The 24,931-nt window shown below is 39.3% G+C and overlaps 1 protein-coding gene across 1 annotated transcript; it reads left to right on the top strand.

Annotated features, from left to right (window-relative positions):
* The first annotated feature begins 1,330 nt into the window (after positions 1 to 1,330).
* On the top strand, positions 1,331 to 23,491 carry tsr1 (TSR1 ribosome maturation factor). Its single transcript, XM_052107083.1, has 15 exons — positions 1,331 to 1,472; positions 1,923 to 2,026; positions 2,109 to 2,334; positions 10,766 to 10,900; positions 11,524 to 11,978; positions 12,271 to 12,427; positions 13,089 to 13,273; positions 14,350 to 14,564; positions 14,956 to 15,115; positions 15,267 to 15,377; positions 17,224 to 17,356; positions 17,709 to 17,825; positions 17,911 to 18,051; positions 18,162 to 18,236; positions 23,202 to 23,491. Exons 1-15 carry the CDS (start codon positions 1,355 to 1,357, stop codon positions 23,378 to 23,380), a joined length of 2,511 nt encoding a protein of 836 aa, XP_051963043.1. The 5' UTR covers positions 1,331 to 1,354; the 3' UTR covers positions 23,381 to 23,491.
* Positions 23,492 to 24,931: the final 1,440 nt, after the last annotated feature.

The following is a 24,931-nucleotide window of genomic DNA, read 5'->3' as shown; positions in this document are numbered from 1 at the left end:
CTGGAACAAGTTCTGACAGCTCACAATTACATTTTAATATGTAAACAAGCATGTGTACATTTACATTTGTCTGTCTATTATAGAACAAAAAATGCTACTCTTTATCCTTGTGCCATACTAATTTAATTTACTCACCCTCATGCCACCCACGATGCATGACTTTCTTTCCTCCACAAAACACAAATTAAGATTTTTAGAAGTATTTCCCAGCTCTGTAGGGCCATATAATGCAAGTAAATGGGTACCAAAGTTTTGAAGCTCCAAAAGCACATAAAGACAGCATAAAAGTAATCCATCTGACTCCAGAGGTTAAATGCATATCTTCAAAAGTGACATGATAAGAGTGGGTGAGAAACAGATAAAAATGTAAGTCCTTTTTTCTATCAATCTCCACTTTCACTTTCTTCTCCTTTTGTTTTTGATTCACATTCTTCATGCACATTGCCTCTTATTGGGCATTAGGTAGAATTTATTGTAAAAAATAACTAAATATTGATCTGTTTCTCACCCACAACTATCATATCGCTTCTGAAGAGAAAGATTTAACCAGTCTTATGGATTACTTTTATGCTTTTAATTTAGTAAATGATGAGAGAATTTTTATTTTTGAACTATCCTTTGAAGTACATTTCTTCTGCAAATTACAGAATTCAATCATTACCATAATTCCAAAAATTTCATTCGTATTACTGAAAATCTTGTCTAGACACATATCTTTTTAAATAAATACATTTAGCAGAAATTAAGCTTAGAATAAAAAATACAACCATGATGTGTACTCACAGTCGCACTTCAAAAATGTAATTAAACATTGAAATATATAATATTTACATCATAATATTTATTACAATGCATAAAGCGTTTTTAATTTGATTTATTTTTTTAAATCGCATTACAGAAATAAGAATTGTGCATCATAGTAGATAACAGAGAATGGGGGTGGTACTAATTGACATGAAACTAATTTAATTGTACATTTTATTCATTTGGCAGATTCTTTTATACAAAACGACTTACAGTGCAATTATTACAGGGACAATCCCCCTGGAGCAACCTGGACTTAAGTGCCTTGCTCAAGGACACAATGGTGGTGGCTGTGGGGATCAAACCAGCAATCTTCTGATTACCAGTTATGTGCTTTAGTCCACTACAACACCACCACGGAATTTTATCTAAAATATTTAGACAGTTTTTGTCTGCTTCAGTAATTTTCCAAAGCCAAATAAAATATGACTTCGGAGTTGAACAGTAGGTGGCAGCCGCGCACTTTATTACGCACTATTGATTCTGAAGAAGGAAAGGCAGACGCAGGAATATGACGTTTTTAAAGCGTACATGTGCGGATTGACAGAAAATGGCTGCAGAAGGTGAACAGCAGCAAGCGCACAGACCTGGTGTTTATAAACAGAAAAACAAGCACCACAAGCATGGAAAACATCGAACTAAAGGCGAGGTTGGCCGGGAAAACAAGGGTACGTCTGATCGCTTTATTCAGAAACAGATACACCGTCACGTGGGCAATGCCTGTCTTACTGAACACGTGTTGACACAAGTGATCAACGAGGCATTAATGAACAAAATATTATAAATCTTTATAAACATGTTCACGAATGATACATTTAATTTTGCCAAGTAGCGCTCTAAAGCTTTATCGTTTAAAATATTTGAAATACTTAAAAGTATTTACATGTTTACGCCATAATCGCCATGCATTGCATTTGTTCACGAAAGCCTCACCTGTAACATTTCAAATAATAAATAGCTGTGAAAAAAAGGCTAAAACATTCCTTAGCTGGTTTAAGATTGTCACCTAGATGACCAGCTAAAAAGTGCCCAAAACCCAACTAAAACTAGCTATCCATTTTTCTTTCAGCAGGGGTTTAAACATGACAAATAACCGTACATCTTATAATTTATATTAGGTAGGGTTGCTGTCATGGCTCTCACCAAGAAACAGAGAAGAGAGCTGAGGAAAATGGACCGCAAGAACAAAGCCAACCAGTTGCGCCGCAACAAAAAAGACTTGGTAAAGTAACATAGTCTTTTATAGGTTTAACAGATTATTTATTAGGTGACTTATTCCATCTCCTTTGGGATGTTCTTAACAGGTGCTTACAGAAAAACGGAAGCTGGGCAGCAGAGATGGACCTCCTCATCTGGTGGCTGTCATAGCACTGCACTCAAGAGTAGATGCTGGAGCTGTGACAAAGATAATAAGAGAAGGAGCTGGTGGTGTGATGCACGAACAACAGGGAGTCACTGGTGCCAAGGACAGTTTTGGTCTAGTTCTCCCTCGCTTTAAACAGAGATTCACCTTCTACAGGCCAGACACGGGTAACACTTTCAGAAAAGGAATCAATTCTAATGAAGGGAATTTAAATTTTAATACTATTTACAGTGGTCCCAAAAATATTTAGACACATAAGCCACATTACAAATGCATGAATTGTATCGCACTAGATAACAAAATGTCAAACCAAGTGGTAAGTTGAGGCAAGTCATTACGCCACCACGAGGACCTAAGAGTGCATTGGGAATTGGGCATTCCAAATTGGGGAGAATTTCAAAAAGAAAAAAGAATGGCCTAAGCCAAAGTTAATAAGTACACTGAGGTTTGGTTTATGAGTGTGAAAACAGAAGAGAGAGAATTGTTTGTATGTGATCATTATGAACAAATCCCAAAGAGATCTTAATTGAAATGTCACAGATGCAGATAGGCCAGAGGCCACCGACTTTCTGCATTTTGATGAGAAAATAACGGCTGTGACATTCTTTCTGTGCACTGTATGGGGAACGACCCCATTGCATCTCTCACTAGGATATTTACTACCTTTCAGTGCAGAATGGACATGTTTTGTGTGGAGTGGGGGATGATTTTTCTCTTGAGAAGATTATGCCAATTATCAGATGGGAGCTTCTCAATTAGAGCGTGTCACACATCCGTGCACAGCGCTAATAGTGTAAAGGCTCAAGCAAGCTAACAATAGACACCAATCTCTCGTGATTATTATGGTGAGTGAGTTTGGTTGGCGAGGAAGAAATGGCTTTTTCAGCCTTCAGTGCATGTCGACCAGCTACTATGAGGTACGCACGCTATTCAGGCAATGCAAGGAAGTGCAATAAAAACTGACTTGTTCCCAGCAAGAATAGCAGGGAAGGGCGAGTCGAAACATAATTGAAAGCCAGGAGCTCTAGATTCCTATAAACTTTTCTTCCAGGGGATTCTTCTGGGGACTAACGGCGCTATTTGCGTAACAGTACAATGATGCTAAAATATGCCTTAGGAATTCAGCCCCCCCAGGGCGCGCACCAGGTCTCGTTAAGCTCTGTGTGAACCTCAGGGAAGAACGACACTGCTTTCCAAACCGTGGTCTTTTTTTGATAGTGGTCAGTGTACAGGACCGCCGCACAGTGTCACCGAGTAACTCATGTATCAATGACCAGTGCGCGCTCCTCACCCTCATTAGGGGGAGGGGCTGCAACATCATCCATGGACCATGTTACATTGTTAGTTGTGTATTGTTAGTTTGAATCTGAGTCACGTGTCCAATTTTAATGGACTTGGACTTGTCACAGACTTTGATGCATTTTTACTCAGACATGACTCTGACTCAAGCCTTTCAGACTTGGGATTTTTTTCAGAGTATGGCCGAGTCCATAGCATTTGTTATGCAATGAAAAACAAACAAATCAGAAACCATCTTTACATAGGGTGACCATACATCCACTTTTCCCCAGATATGTCATCTTTTTCAGACCTGAAAAAAGCCTCCGACCGGGTTTTTAAAATTGCCTCTAAATGTCTGGGATTTGTCTTTGTCTTCATAATGATGTGCTCTCTACAGTTTGTACTATCATACATTCTGTGCGTTTGATATTCTGCAGATTAGTTTTCACACATATATGTCCCTGCATGTGATTTATTCTGGCTGAGAGCAGCAGCGTGCATTCTTTCAAAGTGCTTTTTTTAACTGTCTTGCCCACACGCCTGTGCTGTGAGTGTGGGTAAGAGATCGCCATTCGCCGGACGTGCGCTGATGCTCTCATCCAGCAATATCAGTAACGTAAGAACACTTTAAAAATGATGTTCCCCAACGCTGCAAATTGTAAAATAGAACATGTTTTATCAGACTCACTCTTGCTATGCGAAGTCATTTCTAACTATATTACAAATATTAAAATGGTTCTGAATAATGCACTAAACCGATTGGAACTCCGATCTGTCCTGACATCCTCTACAGATAATATAACCATAGTATTAAATCAAATCACTTTTATTGTCACACAACCATATGCACAAGTGCAACAGTGGGTCTTGGGTGCAGTTCTGAGCAACATAGCAGTCATGACAGTGATGAGACATGACTGCTATGTTGCTCTGAACTTTCTAGGGTCATTTTTCAAGAGGCTATTTTTAACAGATAAATGTTTTAAATATCACCATGGTTTTTTGTAGTAAAATAATTCAAACTAAAAATTAAGCATGGTTACTATATTAACACAATATTACTGCAGTAACACCATTGTTAATATCGTCAAACATGTGTTTTCTGCCATAAAACCATGGTTACTAAAATATTACTATAGTAAAACACCTTTTAAATAGTTTCTTTATTACCATTTATAATAAAAAAATATAAAGAGTAGAGTCAAGAAACGTAATGGGAAAAATAATATGCCAAATGCAGAACTGAACCCTGGTCGTACAGATACCGGCACACCCACATTAATAGGGCTTCCCTCTGATAGTCGACTAACCATTAGTCGATGAGAAGAGTCATGGTTGCGAAGTTTTGATTGGTTGGTTGGTCGAGGAAAAAAATTAAAATGCAGGAAAACGACGAACACCAGTTTTACTGCTGGTTGGACGCTATGGTGTAATTTTTGTTAAGCAGGGTTTGGGTTAAGCCTACACAATAAAGCAAGACACCTTTATTTCAAATGAAACTGGAAAAAAAAATGTGCATTTAAAATGTTCAACTTTTTGAAAGATGGCTTTACAATAGTGGCATCTCTCTGGCAAAGAAGCTTCATCTGTGCATTCTCAATCTCTATGTATATATATATTAGACACACACACACAATTGCATCGGAAACCTTGGGGCTGAGAGATCGGTGAATATTCTTGCTTTGGTGATTTTGCATTGAAAATTTTATAATTTATAATAAAAAAAATGAAAAACTTGAATCAAATACATTTCTAAATTCTAAATTTCTAAATTCAAATTACACTCAAAACGAAAAGCTAATAAATAAAGTGATAACACTTAAATATATATATATATGTATACACCTTTCCATTTACCATCAGGCAAGAATCCTTCTAAACATGCAGGCGGAAAATTACTTGCACAAATTAAGACACAAAAACAATTATAAATGTAAAAATAATCATTATTATTATAATAATCACTGAAATATAAATCATGGTTCGAGGTGAATGTATTTTATATAGTTTGTGTTATTTTACAGGCTGAGTTGCGTTCACAATAAACTGTTCTGTGGAAATAAAGTGAAATGAACTCAAAGCACCTCCTGAGGTGAGATGTCTGAGGTCATTTGCAACACTCCTAAAAAAATAAAACAAATCAGAAGACAAACAAAGAGTGAGACCGTTAGATGCCTCGTATTGGCTTGTCGTATATGCGCATAGACGGATTTTCGGTCATCTGTACTTAATATAATAAATTGTTTCTTCAAGTGTGTCTACGGGCAAATTATTGTAATATTAACTTGATGTTGATAATGATGATAATAATAATAATAATAATAATAATAATAATAATGGTCTAATAATAATAATTTAATAGATTAATGGGAAAACGAGCCAAATATCATATTGACATCGTCAAAGGCATCAGCTATTGACAATCACTCTTACCATCGTCGATCCCCGAGATCATCGTCAGTTTGATCAACCCGAATGTGCATTTCTCTCTATAAATTTACAAAATGTTCAGACAGTCTCTTGCTGTATTTTCCGAAACATTCAGGATCATTACAGCTTTTGCCGGTGTCACTGCGGCTCGCTTCATGCGTGCGCTTGTAAAACATATATTTTAAAGGCTCATTATTACAGTTTAGTATTTCTCTGTAATGTAGAACAGTGTTAGCAATGTTGTGTGTAGCAGTGTTATAACATTCTCAGCCCTGGAACTCAAACCATTTTCTGATGCCCCCAAACATATAAGCAATTCAATTAATATCATAAATGTCTAAAACGACTAGTCTACTAATGGCTTAAATTAATGACTACTAGTCTATTAGGAAAATCTTTGGTCAGGGGCAGCCCTAGACATTACACTCCACGGCAATTGGTGCGAAACTCAACGCACTTCTACACTCACCTAAAGGATTATTAGGAACACCTGTTTAATTTCTCATTAATGCAATTATTTAATCAACCAATCACATGGCAGTTGCTTCAATGCATTGCACACCCATCATCATGAAGTGCTTCGAGAGGCTCGTCATGAGGCAGATTAAGACCCAGCTGCCCCCCTCACTAGACCCACTGCAGTTTGCGTATCGTTCAAACCGTTCAACGGACGATGCCATCACCACAACCCTCCATCTGGCCCTCACCCACCTAGACAATAAGGACTCATACGTTCGAATGCTGTTCATAGATTTCAGTTCAGCATTCAACACAATCATTCCCCAGCACCTGATTGGAAAGCTGAACCTGCTGGGCCTGGACACCTCCCTCTGCAACTGGATCCTGGACTTCCTGACTGGGAGACCTCAGTCAGTCCGGATCGGGAACAGCATCTCCACCACCACCACACTGAGCACTGGGGCCCCCAGGGCTGTGTGCTCAGTCCACTGCTGTTCACTCTGCTGACTCACGACTGTGCAGCAATGCACAGCTCGAATCACATCATCAAGTTCGCCGATGACACGACCGTGGTGGGTCTCATCAGCAAGAACAACGAGTCAGCATACAGAGAGGAGGTGCAGCGGCTGACGAACTGGTGTAGAGCCAACAACCTGTCCCTGAATGTCGACAAAACAAAAGAGATGGTTGTTGACTTTAGGAGAGCACAAGGTGAACACACTCCGCTGAACATCGACGGCTCCTCTGTGGAGATCGTCAAGAGCACCAAATTTCTTGGTGTTCACCTGGCGGAGAACCTCACCTGGTCCCTCAACACCAGCTCAATCACCAAGAAAGCCCAGCAGCGTCTCTACTTTCTTCGAAGGCTGAGGAAAGCACATCTCCCAACCCCCATCCTCACTACATTCTATAGAGGGACTATTGAGAGCATCCTGAGCAGCTGCATCACTGCCTGGTTTGGGACTTGCACCGTTTCGGACCGCAAAGCCCTGCAGAGGATAGTGAGGACAGCTGAGAAGATCATTGGGGTCTCTCTTCCCTCCATCAAAGACATTTACAAAAAACACTGTATCCATAAAGCAACCAGCATTGTGGACTGACCCCACACACCCCTCACGCAAACTCTTTACCCTCCTTCCGTCTGGCAAGAGGTACCGAAGCATTCGGGCCCTCACGGCCAGACTGTGTAACAGCTTCTTCCCCAAGCCATCAGACTTCTCAATACTCAGAGACTGGTTTGACACACACGTGTCCTGAGTTGCACTTTAATAACTGTCGCTTTATAACTGTCTGCTACCTCAATAACTGCTATGTGCATAGAACACTATCTCATAGTATGTTATGTTTACATTTTTAGAAACTGTCATCTTTTTGCACTACTGAGTACTGGTCGGTGCTGCACTGTCTATTGTCCTGTTCATTGTCAGTAATTTGTTGTACTGTCCTGTACTTTTTGCACATGTTTGCACGTGCACTTTATATAGGTATATATAGGTAGTTTATATAGGTATTTTATTTCGTTGTGTTGTCTCATGTAGTCCTATGTTGGACCTTTGTTGTTTTTTTATGTAGCACCATGGTCCTGGAGGAACGTTGTCTCGTTTTGCTGTGTACTGTACTAACTGTATATGGTTGAAACGACAATAAAAACCACTTGACTTGACTTGATTTAGGGGTGTGGTCCTGGTCAAGACAATCTCCTGAACTCCAAACTGAATGTCAGAATGGGAAAGAAAGGTGATTTAAGCAATTCTGAGCGTGGCATGGTTGTTGGTGCCAGACGGGCCGGTCTGAGTATTTCACAATCTGCTCAGTTACTGGAATTTTCACGCACAACCATTTCTAGGGTTTACAAAGAATGGTGTGAAAAGGGAAAAACATCCAGTATGCGGCAGTCCTGTGGGCTGAAAATGCCTTGTTGATGCTAGAGGTCAGAGGAGAATGGGCCGACTGATTCAAGCTGATAGAAGAGCAACTTTGCCTGAAATAACCACTCGTTACAACCGAGGTATGCAGCAAAGCATTTGTGAAGCCACAACACGCACAACCTTGAGGCGGATGGGCTACAACAGCAGAAGACCCCACCGGGTACCACTCATCTCCACTACAAATAAGAAAAAGAGGCTACAATTTGCAAGAGCTCACCAAAATTGGACAGTTGAAGACTGGAAAAATGTTGCCTGGTCTGATGAGTCTCGATTTCTGTTGAGACATTCAGATGGTAGAGTCAGAATTTGGCGTAAACCGAATGAGAACATGGATCCATCATGCTTTGTTACCACTGTGCAGGCTGGTGGTGGTGGTGGTGTAATGGTGTGGGGGATGTTTTCTTGGCACACTTTAGGCCCCTTAGTGCCAATTGGGCATCGTTTAAATGCCACGGCCTAACTGAGCATTGTTTCTGACCATGTCCATCCCTTTATGGCCACCATGTACCCATCCTCTGATGGCTACTTCCAGCAGGATAATGCACCATGTCACAAAGCTCGAATCATTTCAAATTGGTTTCTTGAACATGACAATGAGTTCACTGTACTAAAATGGCCCCCACAGTCACCAGATCTCAACCTAATAGAGCATCTTTGGGATGTGGTGGAACGGGAGCTTCGTGCCCTGGATGTGCATCCCACAAATCTCCATCAACTGCAAGATGCTATCCTAGCAATATGGGCCAACATTTCTTTCAGCACCTTGTTGAATCAATGCCACGTAGAATTAAGGCAGTTCTGAAGGCGAAAGGGGGTCAAACACAGTATTAGTATGGTGTTCCTAATAATCCTTTAGGTGAGTGTATGTTGCCTGTAGACAATTGGGGTTACATCTGAACCCAAATAGTCACTCCGAAAAATAATCACTGGTATCAAGTTTTGGGGCAACATTGGTTAATAGCAAATATAAAATACTAGGACAGATAATGCATAACAAAGCACGTTACCTGCAGGTTTGAACTGCGTAGCGTTTCTGGTTATGTCATGTAGCGTTAAACTCCTAACATATATACATTTACATTTACATTTACATTTATGCATTTGGCAGACGCTTTTATCCAAAGCGACTTACAGTGCACTTATTACAGGGACAATCCCCCCGGAGCAACCTGGAGTTAAGTGCCTTGCTCAAGGGCCCAACAGTGTCATCTTGGTGGTGCTGGGGCTTGAACTCCCAACCTTCTGGTCAGTAACCCTGAGCCTCAACCACTGAGCCACCACTGCCCCCAGTGTATATTGGTCACAGTAATAACTTCCTCCCTAATTCATGTAATAGAAGATTGCGATTATTTTTCAAATGTTTCATTTATAGGCATTAAAAGAGAGCACAGGTTTTAGAGTCTAATCAGTTTTTGGAAGTCACAATTGTTTGAATATGCAGTCTAATTATGCCTGCTCATAACGTCTGTGCAAATGTATAAATATAAAATCATAACTAATGAAATATGAATGAATAAATGCAAACAAATTACTCTTCCATGAGTGGACGTCCTTATGAACACTGATTGCTGCAGTAAAAACGTTATCATGCGTCTCCATTACAACGTTTAGCCAGAAAATAAATGTTTTTGTTTATTGTTCTTTTTCTTTTCTTCATGTCGGTTGGCAAAACAAACTTAACTTGCCTTTACCACCTGTAACTTAATGGTAATGTTGGGGGAAAGAGCATTGAGGCATTCAGCTCTGGACTGTTGAAATTATATGGTAATGGTGCCCCTTAGTGGTTTAAAGCTACTAATGAATCATGCACGCGGTGATTGAGGTGGTAGAAAGCCTATTCTGATTGGATAACCCCTGTATTAGTTGTACATAAGAACTAATTACACATGCAAACACTACAACTAAAGGTTTGCATAGCATGCAGACATCTTCGATTGGTTAGGCATTCCATGATGCTACATTATTTCCAGTGACGTTATCTGATCCAGGAAAGCTAATGTGTTTTCAGCCAGATTGCTAGATGCCAGATGCTGATTGCACATTGTGTTTTGTGTCAATTATATAATGATCAATGCATCTGAGAACCTTGTGTATGCATGCGTGTGTGTGTGTGGGCTCATTTGAAAGATTATCCACCATAACATCACATACCACAAGTAATGGTATGTGATGTTATGTTTTGTTTATTTTTTGTGAAGTTATAAGCAAACTTTTTCATAAATTCTAAAAACGGAACACTTTATTGCAATTTCCAAGGACTTGTTCAGTTTTGGTCATAATGCCTACATGTATTGGAAAGTACAGCTTCTATACTTACAAATGATACACATTTTGTGTTGGTCAGAACTGTAGTTATTCATATTTTGACAATTTTTTCTTGCTGGCCTGGCAGCTTAGAGTTAAGTGTCCAAATGCTTATTTGGCCACTATTTGTAAAATTGGAAAGAAAAAGTTTACCTATTAATAGTACTGTTGTCTCTCGTTTTGACTCCAATTTCAGCTGATTTGCATTCCCTACTGGATGTGGCAAAGATTGCTGACAGTTTGGTGTTTGTGTTGGAGTCAACTGAAGGCTGGGACGGTTATGGAGACTACTGCCTGTCCTGTCTCTTTGCCCAGGGGTTACCAAGTCATGGTGAGAACATATTTAAGTAGATAAGGGATAATGGACAGTTAACCATTTGTTATAGAAAAATAACCCTCAACATGGTGAATGGGTCTTGTCAGGGGCATACCCCCCCCAGTAATCAAAACAAGCAAGTATAACACCCAATATTTATACCATGATCAATGGAAACATGTAAATGCATCATGTAACATGTAAATGTTCAAGCCAAATCAACTACATTGCGTCTTATATAAAACTGAAGGGGTTTGTTTTGCGATAAAGACTGGCTGAATGTACTTTATCCCCTTTAATACATGTTTATTTTGCTTATTAAATGGCTACTTGCCAAACTAAACAATAATGGACAAGAATTTATTTGATAAATAACGTGATTTGAAATAATTGTTATGAGATATCCCACTGGTGTCTGTGACCACACTAGACTGTAAACCGCAAACAAAAAAAGTTATTTAAATGGTTTAAATTGTTATGGGAGAAGAGACTAGAGTGAGAGACATGAAACTAGAACAACTTTGTAGGAAATCAGTTTATGCAAAATATTAATTTATTTTTTGACAAATCAGATAATTCTAGCCATAACAAAAAAAATAAAAACATTTTTTGCTTGCTTCTCCCTCTGTGCTTTGCAGCACTGGTGTGTCAAGGAGTGGCTGATCTAGTGGTGAAGAAACGCACAGAATCTCGGAGAGCGCTGTCCCGCTTGGTGGAGTCTCGTTTCCCAGATGCACGTCTCTTTCCTGTAGACAGCGAGCAGAATGCCGCAATGTTACTTCGGCACCTGTCGGCACAGAAACAGAGGCGACTGGCCTTCCGCTCTCGCCGCTCACATCTGTTTGCTCAAAAAGCCACTTACATCCCGAACACCAGCCAGAAAGGAACAGAGGGCCCAGCCACTGGGTTAGGGACTCTCTGTGTGTCTGGATATGTTCGAGGCTGTCCACTGCAAGTGAACAGGCTTGTGCATATAGCAGGTTATGGAGACTTTCAGCTCAGCCAGATTGATGCTCCTGCAGACCCTCTGCCTATCATAACAGCAGCCCCCCACTCAGTTAAGCCAGGACGAGGAGGAGATGTTGAGATGATGGTTAGGAGGATTCATTATTGTTAATTTATACACCGGGTTTCCACGGTCAAGAAAAACTTGACAATATCGGGGAATTTTATGCATAAGAAAAATAAAAATGTTTTTGAACAAAGTAAAAGGTATTTTACCTAATCTATGTAGATTCTCTACCATACAGGTAGAGGAGTTCCTTGAATATAATTGTGACAATAGAAATGTCACTATTTTTAAAATGTGAGACGGAAACAGGATCTCTGTAGGACTTAACTACAAAATTGAGTGTTATGCCTTTGACTGGGTATGCGTCCTGTAGGATGGTGGTGATGGAGGTATGAATGGGGACAGTGGAGTACGGGTGTTGATGAAAGCAGACCCTGTAGCGAGGGAGAGCCTGCAGGCAGAAGCAGAAGTAGATCCCATGGACGGGGAGCAGACGTGGCCCACAGAAGCCGAGCTGGAAGAGGCGGAAGGTACTGACTCTTAGATTAATGTGCTGCCACTATCATACAGCCAGAAAGAGACATTTAAATGGATTGTTCACCCAAATTAAAAGTTTTCTAATTTACTCTCATGTTGTCCCAGACGTGTATGATTTTCTTCTGTTAAACACAAATGAAGTTTTGTTTTTAGAAGAATATCTCCTCTGTGTAGGTCCTTGCAATTAAATTAAATGGTGGCCAGAACTTTTAAGCTCCAAAATTCAGATAAAGGCATCATACAAGTAATTCATAAGACTCCAGTGTTTAATCCTTGCCTTCAGAAGCAATATGATAGGTGTGGGTGAGAAGATCAATATTTAAGTCCTTTTTTACTATATATCTCCACTCTCACATTCTTTCACATTTTGAAAATGAACGTGGAAATAAAGGTAAAAAAGTATAGTTGGAGCTTCAAAGTTCTGTCACCATTCACTTGCATTGTAAGGACTTACAGAGCTGAAATATTCTTCTAAAAATCTTCATTTGTGTTCAGCAGAAGAAAGTCATACACATCTGGGATGACAAGAGGGTGAGTAAATGATGAAAAAAAAATTTCATTTTTGGGTAAACAAATCCTTCAATATTGGAAAGATAGTAATGATATTCTGCAAAATAGAAGGATCATCACATAATTAATTTTTGGCATGTTCAGAGGCCAGAAAGAACCAGAAAGTAATGAAAGTGCCAAAGGGTACATCTGACTACCAGGCCACATGGATCATTGATGATGCGGAGGAGGAGGAGGAGGAGGATGATGATGATGTGGACACCTGTGATGATGAAGATGAAATAATGGAAGGTGGAATGGATGCAGAGGATGGTGATAATGAATCTCAGGTGAGTTTTGCCTCTTTTTTTTTTTTTTTTGAGCATGCTGTCTCATTCTAAAAGTTTACCACTATTTATAGTTTTTGATAAAGCATTTCCTTTTAGTTGTATCATCCCCTGCTATAACCAAATGCTTATGAGCAGGAAACTGTTAGGTGTGGTGCACTACAACAAATCACAAGGGGATTGTGAACAAATATGACCTTGAAAATAATTTAGAATAAAAACAAAGGTTTTATATATCTTTAATTACATCTCACACCCGGGGAGGAATGTGGATTGTTTTAAGTTTTGCTATGGCACCCCACAAGATGGCAGCAGAAGTGACCAATCAGAAGTGAGCCTTGCAAAAATAGGTTACCTTTGTGAAATCCAGAATGCAATACATTCTACAGCATATGCTCTGAGCATTGTCATACTGATTGAAGGTCTAAATGAAGTAATGGATGGCTTGATTGGTGGAGATGGAGGTGGACATGGAGCGGGCGGAACAGTGCATACGTGACTGGTGGTTTGTGCACGGTGTTGTGGAGAGGCACTGTTTGTTTTCTCAATGTCTGCTGCTTGGCCTCAGTGCCAGGCATCTCAACGCAACAATAGTGTTTGGAGAGGGAGTCCCGAGAGAAGCCTCCCATCTTCCTGCTCTTTGGACAGAACTTCCTGTCGAGACTTGCAGAGTGGGCGGCCATTTATTTATACCAGCTGGGCTTGAAGGAGCAAGGGGAAACTGGACATGCATGGAAGCTGTGGTCCATTTATTTTCTTGAATCATAATTAGGATGTGTTTGATGTCTTGGTGAGCACCAAAGCGGAGTTTTCAATGCGAGATGTTAACAATGGGGGAAGTGGTACTACAGATGATTACTGAGATTATTTTTATTACGGCACCTGCGATTGTTCTACAGGTTGAACCCACGGGGGGGTTAATGCACCCCAGCGGTATGTCTTGTCCTTTTCCCATCTCGGTCACTGCACTGTCTATTTAGTGGACTTCAAAGAAATGGAGTGTTTTGTTTGGATTTGCCTGACTCTTATGTGGATGTATGTCTAGAGAAATGTTTTCATTATGCGTCTTCCTCACGAAGGATGCTGGGTCTGAATGTGCTTCTGAAAGAGATGATGACAAAGAGGAAGAGGAGGAGATCGGTTCCACCGGACGTACTGGAGCCGATCAGAAGTATGACGAAGGCTTGGATGAGGCTGAGGAGGGAGAAGGGCTGAGGAGATATCGAGAGGCACGTGCCAATGAGATGTTCCCAGATGAGGTGGACACTCCCTTAGATGTACCAGCCAAGACACGGTAAGATAAAGGACAAGTGCTCAGCAATGTGGCTGTAATTACTAGATTGCTCTTCTAGGCCAAATGGTCTTTCATTTGTCATTTGAAATGGTATGGCTGCGGATCCTTAAAGGATTGAAATTTGTTATCGCACTGTTATAAAATGTACTATCATCAAAAGATTAAAAAATATCAAGATTTGTTTTACCAGCCCTAATCACCATTCTTTCAGTTTTACTGAATGTAATTGTGTGGTTTTGTTAAAACCTTGTAATTTAAAGAATTTAATTTTTTATTACAAAATTGCGAACTTTGTTCGCAATTTTCTGTAGGAAAAAGTTCCTACAGATTTGTTCTACTGTGCTCACTGTTTTCTTGCTGATGGCTTCAGTGGTCTGTTCTGTATGTTCAGGTTCCAGAGGTACAGAGGTCTGAAGAGTTTCCGCTCCTCACCATGGGACCCCATGGAGAACCTGCCTCCCAACTACTCCCGCATCTACCAGTTCCAGAACTTTGATCGCATGCGTCGGCGAATACTGGCAGAGGCTATGAGCGAGGAGGAAGGAGCAATGGTAAAAAGAGTTGCAAAATTCTCTTGAATATCTTCATATTATCACAGAGACTGTGGCATTTTACTGTGCAACCAAGGAATCTATTTAGGATTTTGTTTTTTTTTATAATTGTGTCAGGCTCACTCATGTCATTCCTCTTTTCTCCATGCAGGTGGGCTGGTATGTAACTCTTCATATTGTGGATGTTCCTCCCTCAGTAATGGAGAGCTTCCAGGCTGGCAAACCATTAGTGCTGGTGTCCCTCCTACCACACGAACAGAAGGTAATTAGAACATTCTAGAAAACACAAGTTATAGGATCATTAATATGTTGTTCCAAATGTGCTATGCTTAACAGGGAGTTGTTTTTTAAAAATGTTGTACTGCTCATTTTAAATGGTTCTATTCCAATTCAGTCACTTCTTAAAGGGATAGTTCACACAAAAATGAAAATTCTCTCATTCACTTTCTCTGCCATCCCAGAGATATGACTGTCTTCAGCAGAACACAAATGAAGATTTTTAGAAGATGGATCTCTGTCAGGTCCTTATAATGGAAGTACATGTGTGCCAGCACTTTAACTGTCCAACAGTTACTTTTTGGCAGCATAAAAGTAATCCACACAACTCCAGTTGATCAATGAATGTCTTCTGAAGCGAATTGATAGGTTTATGTAAGAAACAAGTTGATAATTAAAAGGTTTTTATTTACTTTAAATCTGGGCTTTCATCCAGGGTTCTGATGCTGTTTGAAATGGCCAAACACTTGCATGACTTTAGTTCTTCTGTTGTAAATAAGCACTGCTTCCGAGTTCTCACGTGAACTCTCTGATATGCTTGCGTCAGCTGCTGGCAGGAAGCGCTTTTAAAAATGTAATAACGTTTTAGTTATTGATATGTTTTACACAAACATATCTATTTGCTTCAGAAGGCATTCGTTGATCGACTGGAGTTGTGAGGATTACTTTTATGCTGCGTAAATATGACTTTTTTACCGTCAAAGTGCTGGCACCCGTTTACTTGCATTATAAGAACCTGACAGAGATCCAGAAGCAGAGATAGTCATCCACATCTGGCATGGCATCAGGGTAAGTGAATGAGAGTATTTTCATTTTTTGGGTGAACTACCTTTAAGTGAACCGTTCACCTAGTCGCCTACAGCTTGCTCACTGGGGTTATTAATACAATTATCATTTAATTATTTTTAAACACCTATTAAAAATTTTATTTTATCTAAATTACACAATGATGATTAATCAACTTTATAGACATTACAGTTTTATCGTCTGTTAATGCTGATATTCTGTAAAGCTGCTTTGAAACGATGTGTGTTGTGAAAGGCGCTATACAAATAAAATTGACTTGACCTAAAAATTATAATTCTCATTATTTACTCAGCCGTATGTTGTCTCAAACTTGTATGACTTTCTTCTGCAGAACACAAAGATATTTTAATGGAGATATGTCTCTTTGTCCATACAATGCAAGTGAATGGTGACCAAATTGTTTAAGCTCCAAAAAGGAAAATAAAGGCAGCATAAAAGTGGCATAAAAGCAGACTCCAGTAGTTAAATCCATGTTGTCTTAAGCAATCTAATCAATTTTGGGTGAGAACAGACCATAATATACCTCATTTCTCACTGTTTATCTTGTCATTGCAGTCTCTAGGCAGTATCATGATATCAAGCTTGATTACACTTTCTAGTGCTTGACTGATGCGCCGAGTGCTAGATGCTGCTATAGGAAGTGTAAACTAGCCTAAAATCCTGATAGCCAAGGATACCACAATGAGAAAATTAACAGTGAAAAAGGAGTTTAGTCTGTTCTCTCACAAATTTGATTGGATTGCTTCAGAAGACATTAATTAAACCACTGGAGTCATATGGATTAATTTTGTGCTGGCTTTATTTGCTTTTTGGAGCTTGAAAATTTGGTCACCATTCACTTGCATTGTATGGACAAACGGACATCATATCTCCATTACAATATCTTCATTTGTGATCTGTGGAAGAAAGTCATATGAGTTTGAGACGGCAAAAGGGTGAGTAAATGATGAGAGAATTTTAGCTGTAATTAAGCTGCTAATTGGAAGTTCAGCTTTGGTAAAATCACTATCCTAATCTCTTTGCAGATGTCAGTGATGCACATGTTGGTGCGACAACATCCAAGTAACACAGAACCAATCAAGGCTAAAGAAGAGCTGGTGTTTCAATGCGGATTTAGACGCTTCAGAGCTTCAGCCATCTTCTCACAGCACACCTCTGGTATTTTCAGCCCATAGAGAACACTTGCACTTTCTCAAACTCTTTCTAAAGAAGAAAAAAAGTCTTAAACTGTATTGCAGCACTTCTCATGTTAATACCTCCTTAGAATGATTCACTTTTGTTTTATTAATTTGTTAGTTGCTTTGAATAGAAGAGTGTTCTAAATGAATACATGGATTAGTCAATTTAAAAGGAATGCACTATCAAGTCCAGGACTAGGGTTTATCTGTGACTGAGTGACAGACCATGATACCCTTTTTACTCTGTCCAGCAGTTCCACATGATGTGCCTGACAGGGTTCAGTCTCATTAAAGGCCATTGAATGTATTATATTGAGATTTTGTTTCCTCAGCTGATAAACACAAGATGGAGCGGTTCCTGCGTTCTGATGCCCCCACAGTGATGTCTGTCTATGCCCCCATTACCTTCCCCACAGCTGGTGTCCTGGTCTTCAAACAGAGAGGCAATGGTGGGGTGAAATGGCAAACTGACACAATGTTCAATTTGGAAAAAAGACCAGTGTGTTGAGGTTTTTTGGTTTACTTGTACTGCAGGTATGCAGGACTTAGTGGCCACAGGCAGTCTGTTGAGATGTGATCCTCGGCGTGTTGTGTTGAAGAGAATTGTACTGAGTGGACACCCCTTTAAAATAAACCGCCGCTCCGTTGTGGTCCGCTACATGTTCTTCAACAGGGGTGAGTGAGAAAGCCTTTGTTATATCCTCTGATTTCCTGCAAATGCGTTTGTAGTGTTTCAAAAGAATCATACTATTGAGAGCCGACATTAAAACATTTCTCTTTTGCAGATGATATTCTGTGGTTTAAACCAGTGGAACTGCGTTCAAAATGGGGACGAAGAGGACATATCAAGGAGGCTTTAGGTAGAAAAACAAACACTACTGGAAATACATTTAAAGGGCTTTCAATCTGGGTGACAATTTATTTTATAAATGGAACAAAATCCTGGGGTTTAATTAAACATTTTAATTTGAGGAAGACTTGATTACTGTACTGGTAGAGTAATGAGCTAGAAGAGAGTATATTGTTAAAAAAACATGCTTCTGAAATATTACTTAAACGAGTGCTGAGACCCAAGCGTGACTGCTGTGTGCATTTACCATTCCCCTTTTTTATTTGTAACTAGTAGCCCCTAAGATACATGAAAAAAATAAATATAATTAAAATACAAATGTATGGCAACATATGTGGACAGTAATACCATATAGAAAGTCAGATTTGTCTTTTTATCAAATTGTTTCCAGGAGTGTTGGTTAATCATGTATTTGAGACATTACATCAGAAAGTAGTATAAATAATTCTTATTTAATGTAATGTCCAGCATCATCCAATCACTGCCAACCATGTTAAAATACATTTTTAAATGAAAAATTCTTTATGTACTGATTACCGCTGTCCCTTGTCTGCTAAACATGTTGAGTGGTCTGAACATCATCTGCAGCCTGAAACTGAACATTTGACCAGATGTTAGTAGTGAATGCACTTGATTGCATAGGAAAGCTATACAATGCTTCCTTGCTCCCTAATTAGTCTGTACTGGTCTCAGAACAGTTTGAAATGCACCTTATTTTCATCCTAACTCTGTAAACGGCCTCTGGAAGCAAAATTTTCTAGCTTTCTGAAGCATCCATTGATTCTCAATATGATAATGCACAGTGATAATCGAATATACTGTATATATTAAAAAAGAGCCTATAGTCCACATGGCCAGGGAAATTCAGCATTGACTGTCCATGTCGGTGATGCTGACGAAGGTTGTTGCTGACTTGGAGGATCTCGCTGTAATACGTGAAAATAGGAGCCGAAAGAACAATGTAGATTTTGTTGGGATTCCTGAGCATGAAGGCCGAAATATGATGAAATTCCTGGACGAGCTCTTTCCAAGTCTGCTCGACATAACTGGCCAAAGCTGGAAATCGAGCAAGCTCACAGAGTCCTGGCTCGCAGATATGCTGAGGGAGACAGGCCCCGATCAATTCTGGCCAAATTTCTGAGATCATCCGATAAAGATTTCATGTTGCGCCAGGCAAGGAGCAAAGGAAAGCTTTCTTGGAAGAATCTCAATATTTTCTTGTTCCCAGACTTTGTGAAATCGACGAGAGGATTGCCAATCGGTTCAAGGAATGCAAGAAACTCTTGCATCAACAGAAGATCGCTTTTGCACTGATGTTTGCGGCCAAACTGAGAATGGACACCAAGGATGGCCGCAAAGTATTTTTATGCCCCAAATAAGCACTGTCCTTCATAGAAACAATGGGTGTGTAAACCATTGGGGGTTTCTCATGTGAGTGGATTGACTCACTGTACATTGACTCGACTGTCTATGGAAGCTAGGTGCCATTTTTCTTTCTTTTTGTGTTGGCTCCGACTAGCGGCTGGAGTTTTTTGTGGAATAACACTTTTCCTTAAAGAAAAACTTTTGCATTGACGGAATGTCGCTTTTACACTGAAGTTCCCAGCCAGGTTGAGAATTGACACTATGGATGACCGCAAAATATCTACATGCCCACACAAAGCATGTCTTTTTATAAAGTTGATGGATTAAATCATGGTGTATTATTTAGAGGTCAGGTCGGGGTTTGATTGTTTCACTAGTGGGGAATTTGGTCTGTATAGTCTTGTTTTTGACACACAATTTATTTTTTTCTATTATATCAAAATGTTAATATGAGTGGGTTATCTATATCCATGTGGAATGTGAACGGGTTGGGCACACCATAAAAAGGTGGAAGGCTATTTCTTAAGCGTGAGAAAAGAAACATGTCTTTCCTCACAGGAAGCTGAAATGTGAGCAATATGGGGTGGACATGTTTTCTTTAGTGCTGGCTCAAGTAAGTTCAGGGGAGTCATTATATTGATAAATAAACCTCTACAATGCAAATATCTCAAACAGATTGAAGATAAATTAGGATGAGTCATTATTGTTTAAGCAGACATTCAGGTCAAAGGTTGATTTTAGCTAATGTAAATGCACCTAACGCTGATAACCAGGGCTATTTTATTTGATATTTAAGGGATGTTGCAAGCCGCTGGCACCCCTCATGATATAATATTGGGAGAAAACTTTAATCTTTTGATGGACACTGTCCTTGATCATAGTGAATCAAAAATTGTGTAAGCTCCCTAGAGCAACATTGACGCTTCATGGGATGTGTAAAAATCTTGGTCTTGCAGACATTTGGCAACTTTTGAACCCATCTGGTAGGGATTATACATTTTGTTTCATCAGTCCATAAAATATATTCTAGAATGGATTTTCTTTTTATATCCAAGTCCCTCATTTCATCTGTTCTGGATTGCTCAATTGGAAACATCTTTGTCTCGGATCACGCAGTGGTGAGTTTAGAGATGTTGCCACATACAGAGAAATATAAATCATATAGTCGGCACTTAAATGTATACCTTTTGCAAAAACCTGATTTCCAGCAAATGTTAAAGACTGAAATCGATGTTTATATTGAGACCAACTGGTCCTCAGTATCCTCTGTGAGCGTGGATTGTGAGGCACTTAAGGCGGTTCTTAGGGGTCGGATCATACAGCATGCATCATTCATTAAAAAAAATCCAAAGCGCGAGAACTTGTGAAGTTGGACATTTTGGTTATTCAGGGAGAGACAGTCATACAAAGCAGGGAAGCATTTGGCTAGATATATAAAACAGTGTCTAATTTCAGATTATTTTACTCTGAATAGGGGCACTCGGCACAGTTGCCCACATTCCCTTTTATTGTTCTGTCTTGCCCTGGAACCATTAGCCTACTGAAGTAGGATGGTTTTCCGGGGTGATGGTGGGAGGTGTGGCGCATAAGCTGCTGCTTTATGCAGACGATATTTTATTATTTGTTTCTGACCCTATTAGATCTATACCTTGCCTCCACAGATTTATTAATTCCTTTTCCAAGTTCTCAGGATACAAAGTAAATTGGGCTAAATCTGAAGCTTTGGCTCTGACAGCATACTGTCCAGTAGCGGCCATCCAATCGGGTGTCTTCCAGTGGCCCAAACAGGGCTTTAAGTATTAAGGTATTTTATTTCCAGCAAATTTGTCTGATTTAGTTAATTTTGACCCTATTAATAAAAATATTTTCGATCGATGTGGGCTTCATTACCTTTATCAATGATTGAGAAGGTCCATGTTATTAAAATTAATTGCATTCCAAAATTCAACTACCTGCTACAGTCACTCCATATAGATATCCCCGTCTCTTATTTCAAGCAATTTGATAAAATAGCGAAGGCTTTTATTTGAATGGTAAATGTCCCAGACTACATTTCAACAAATTGCATAGGCCGATGGACAAAGGTGGGCTAGGCCTTCTCAAGATTTTGTTTTATTATTATGCATCTCGGGCATTTGGCCCATTGGTCGCTTCTACCTGAAAGAGCCCTCCCTGCTTTCGTATTGAACAAGAAGTCCTTGCCCCTATTTCGCCATTGCAACATTTTTCTATCAAACTAACCTGAGAAGCTAAGTTTTACACACTGTTATATCGCATTTGCACTCGTTATGGACAAAAGTGTCCAGCGTGTTTAATTCAGACATTTATTTGAATGCTGCCTTGAGCATATGGCTGAACCCAAAATTATGTATTGAGAAGTCCCTTTTGCTGGTCAGAGTGGATTGGGAGGGGGGTTACTACACTTGGTGACCTATATGAGAGTGGAGTATTGAGATCCTTTGGTAATTTGGCTCAACATTTTGGGATTCCCAGATCTTAGTTTTTTAGGTATTTACATTTGCGCCACCTGCTCTGTAATATTTTTTAGAGTAGCATACACCCCCCTAAAGCAGCAGATACTTTGGGAGAGGTGATTGATGCCTCATGACCTTTTCCAAAAGCTGTAGTGTATTATTCCCTGCTAATTCGGAGTCTGGGGGATGGAGATTTTAATTTAGTATTGGACGATTGAGTGTGGGCTGGGATTCTAAAATATGTCAAGTCTGTATCTAGAGATGCAAACTTGTACAATTCAAGTTTCTACATACATTCTATTGGACCCCCTTTAGACTATGAAAAGGAATTAGAAATTATGGATGGATGACTTGCTGGCATTGCCAATTGGAGGATGGAGACATAGCCCATGTTTTCTGGTGGTGTGCTGAGATTCAAGAATTTTGGTTGAAGGTACAGTGTTTTGTGTGTTGGGCATTTGGATTGCGTTTTGCCTCAGACTCTGTGTCTTGGGTGAAGGGGCAGTCAACAACGTAGGTGACAAATACATAAAAGATTGGGTCCTCACCAGTGCAATGATAGGCAGGCAGATTGTTATAAGCTGTTTGAAGTCTGTGGGAGCACCCTCGATTCAGGAGTGGTGCGAGGAGATTGGAAGGGTGGCAGCCTTTGAAGAGGTAACGTGTAAAAGGCTGGGGATATGCTATTCTTTTAATGGGAAATGGGGTAGATTTTTGATGTTTTGGGGGGCTCTCGGAGGGGGTCTATGAGGTATAGTTTAGAGTTGTATGTTTAGTGTGTGTGTGTGTGTGTGTGTTTTCTTTGCTTTGAAAAATCTATCAAATGTTAATCACAAAAATTAGGTTTCTTGCTGGATGTAGAAACAGCAAGACTTGTGATAAAATCATGTGATAAAACAAAACTTTGTTGCTGTTTCTCCTAAAGACAAACTTCGGTGAGATCAGTGCCATGTTGTTTTATCACATGATTTTTTGCGTCGAAAGTTTAACCAATTTATCAGAATCTTCTGAACTGAAATCAGTTGGTTTAAATAAAATGGAATTATGCATAGTCTATAGCGAAGCCAAAATATAATGGCCTCGTGGGGTGTCTTATGACATACATTTGACTTGCTTGTCTATTTGTGAATTTGCAGGTACTCACGGTCACATGAAGTGTATATTTGACGATCAACTGCGCTCTCAGGACACTGTGCTGATGAACCTATATAAGAGGGTGTTTCCTCACTGGACCTACGACCCCTATGTCCCTGTCCCTCTACCCTGGGTCAAGAGAGAGGAGCCTGAGGGCCTCCATGACATCGACATGGAGTAGAGATAGGAAATGAATGAACTGAAAACTATATGAAACTCACTGCTTGCCACAGGTTACTCTGATATTAAAACTGTATTTAATTGACAGAATTAAACATCTCTTTATAATTTCTGTGCTTGTAAAGTTTTTTTTTTTAAAACAACATTTTCCAAAAAGGGTTTATGAAACTCCAGAAAGATCTAGTGAAGTTACTCTAGAGGCCACTAGATGGCAAACATGCACTAAAGTGAAAATGGTTTCTTCCAGTGTGTGAGGGTTTAACATCCAATGGTAAATTTATTTTTAAGGCAATCTGACTGCAAGTCTTGGATTTTTTTTTTTTTAAACAAATGTCAGTGCAAACTATTATTTACAGCAGGGGTTTTCAATGGGAACATAAGGATGCCAGGGGGCCCTGAGAGCAACTTAGTTGGGGGGTTTGCTTACAAATGGGGGGGCATTTTTCAGTCATAATTATCAAATCTATCATCAAGTTCCTCTTTACATTAAAATGTTTATCTAGACTTAGATTAAATCAGTTTATTCTCAATTATATGGGTTTGTATATATTTGTACTGGTTCATCTGATTTTGATGTCTAGCGAATCATCTGAAGTATCTGGTTTAGCAGCGTCAAATACACAGGCAGAGGCACAACCTCTGCTAATGCACCTGTATGGCTCTGTAGATGGATATGGCGCAATGGACAGAGCAGGTCGAGCGCAAAGGTGCGTTTTTACTCTCGGAGCGGTCTCGAGCTCTTAAATGCGCAGCTTTGCAAGAATCTGTGAGAAGCAAGGCATGAGAAGTTGAAACCATTTGAATACGTTTTTGATACAACTTCTAAATATATATGGTAACTATAGTTTTTACATGTGTTTAGAGTAGGTCTACTGTTTATAATTACAAAAATGCCATAATTTGTGTTATAGAAATCATATTACATCTAACCATGGTAGTGAAGATTCATGCTTCTATGTGCTTGCCTACTATGAATAAAAACTTTCAAAAGGGCAAATTCAAAATACACTTGTTTTTAAGATGAAATAGAAATGTGTAAATCTTAAGAAATTGGCTAAAATATTTTTAACTGGTAACTAACTGATTTACTTTTTATAGATGTTATAGATAACCTTACTGTTGTTGATACGAGTACATTTACATCTACATCCAACTCAAAATCAATGCTGTAATGTAGAACGAGCATTTCAGTGGGACAAAATATGCAATATTATTGGTCTTCACTTATTTTTGAAATATATTAACAATATCACATTTATTATTAGTTTCTGTCTTCGCATTTTCATTTCAGGCCCCAGATATAGCCCTCCATCTGCTTGAATTCAAGAATGCAATTGATCTCACATTCATAACACGTAAGCCTGCTGAATTTATTAAAACTTTAAAATGATGTAATGCATCGAGCAAATTAACCAAATAACACAAATATTGAGTTTTGTGTGGGGGGATGTTAGGGGAACATTCATCTAAAAAAAGGTTGAGAACCACTGGTTTATAGCCTCAAGTTGAAAATGTGACTTCAATTGACTTCTGAGAGACAAAAACAAGTTTT

Source organism: Xyrauchen texanus, chromosome 36 (genome assembly GCF_025860055.1).
Source record: "Xyrauchen texanus isolate HMW12.3.18 chromosome 36, RBS_HiC_50CHRs, whole genome shotgun sequence".
Lineage (NCBI taxonomy): Eukaryota > Metazoa > Chordata > Actinopteri > Cypriniformes > Catostomidae > Xyrauchen > Xyrauchen texanus.
The sequence above is the reverse complement of the archived record's forward strand: the minus strand, read 5'-3'. Positions and strand labels throughout refer to the sequence as shown.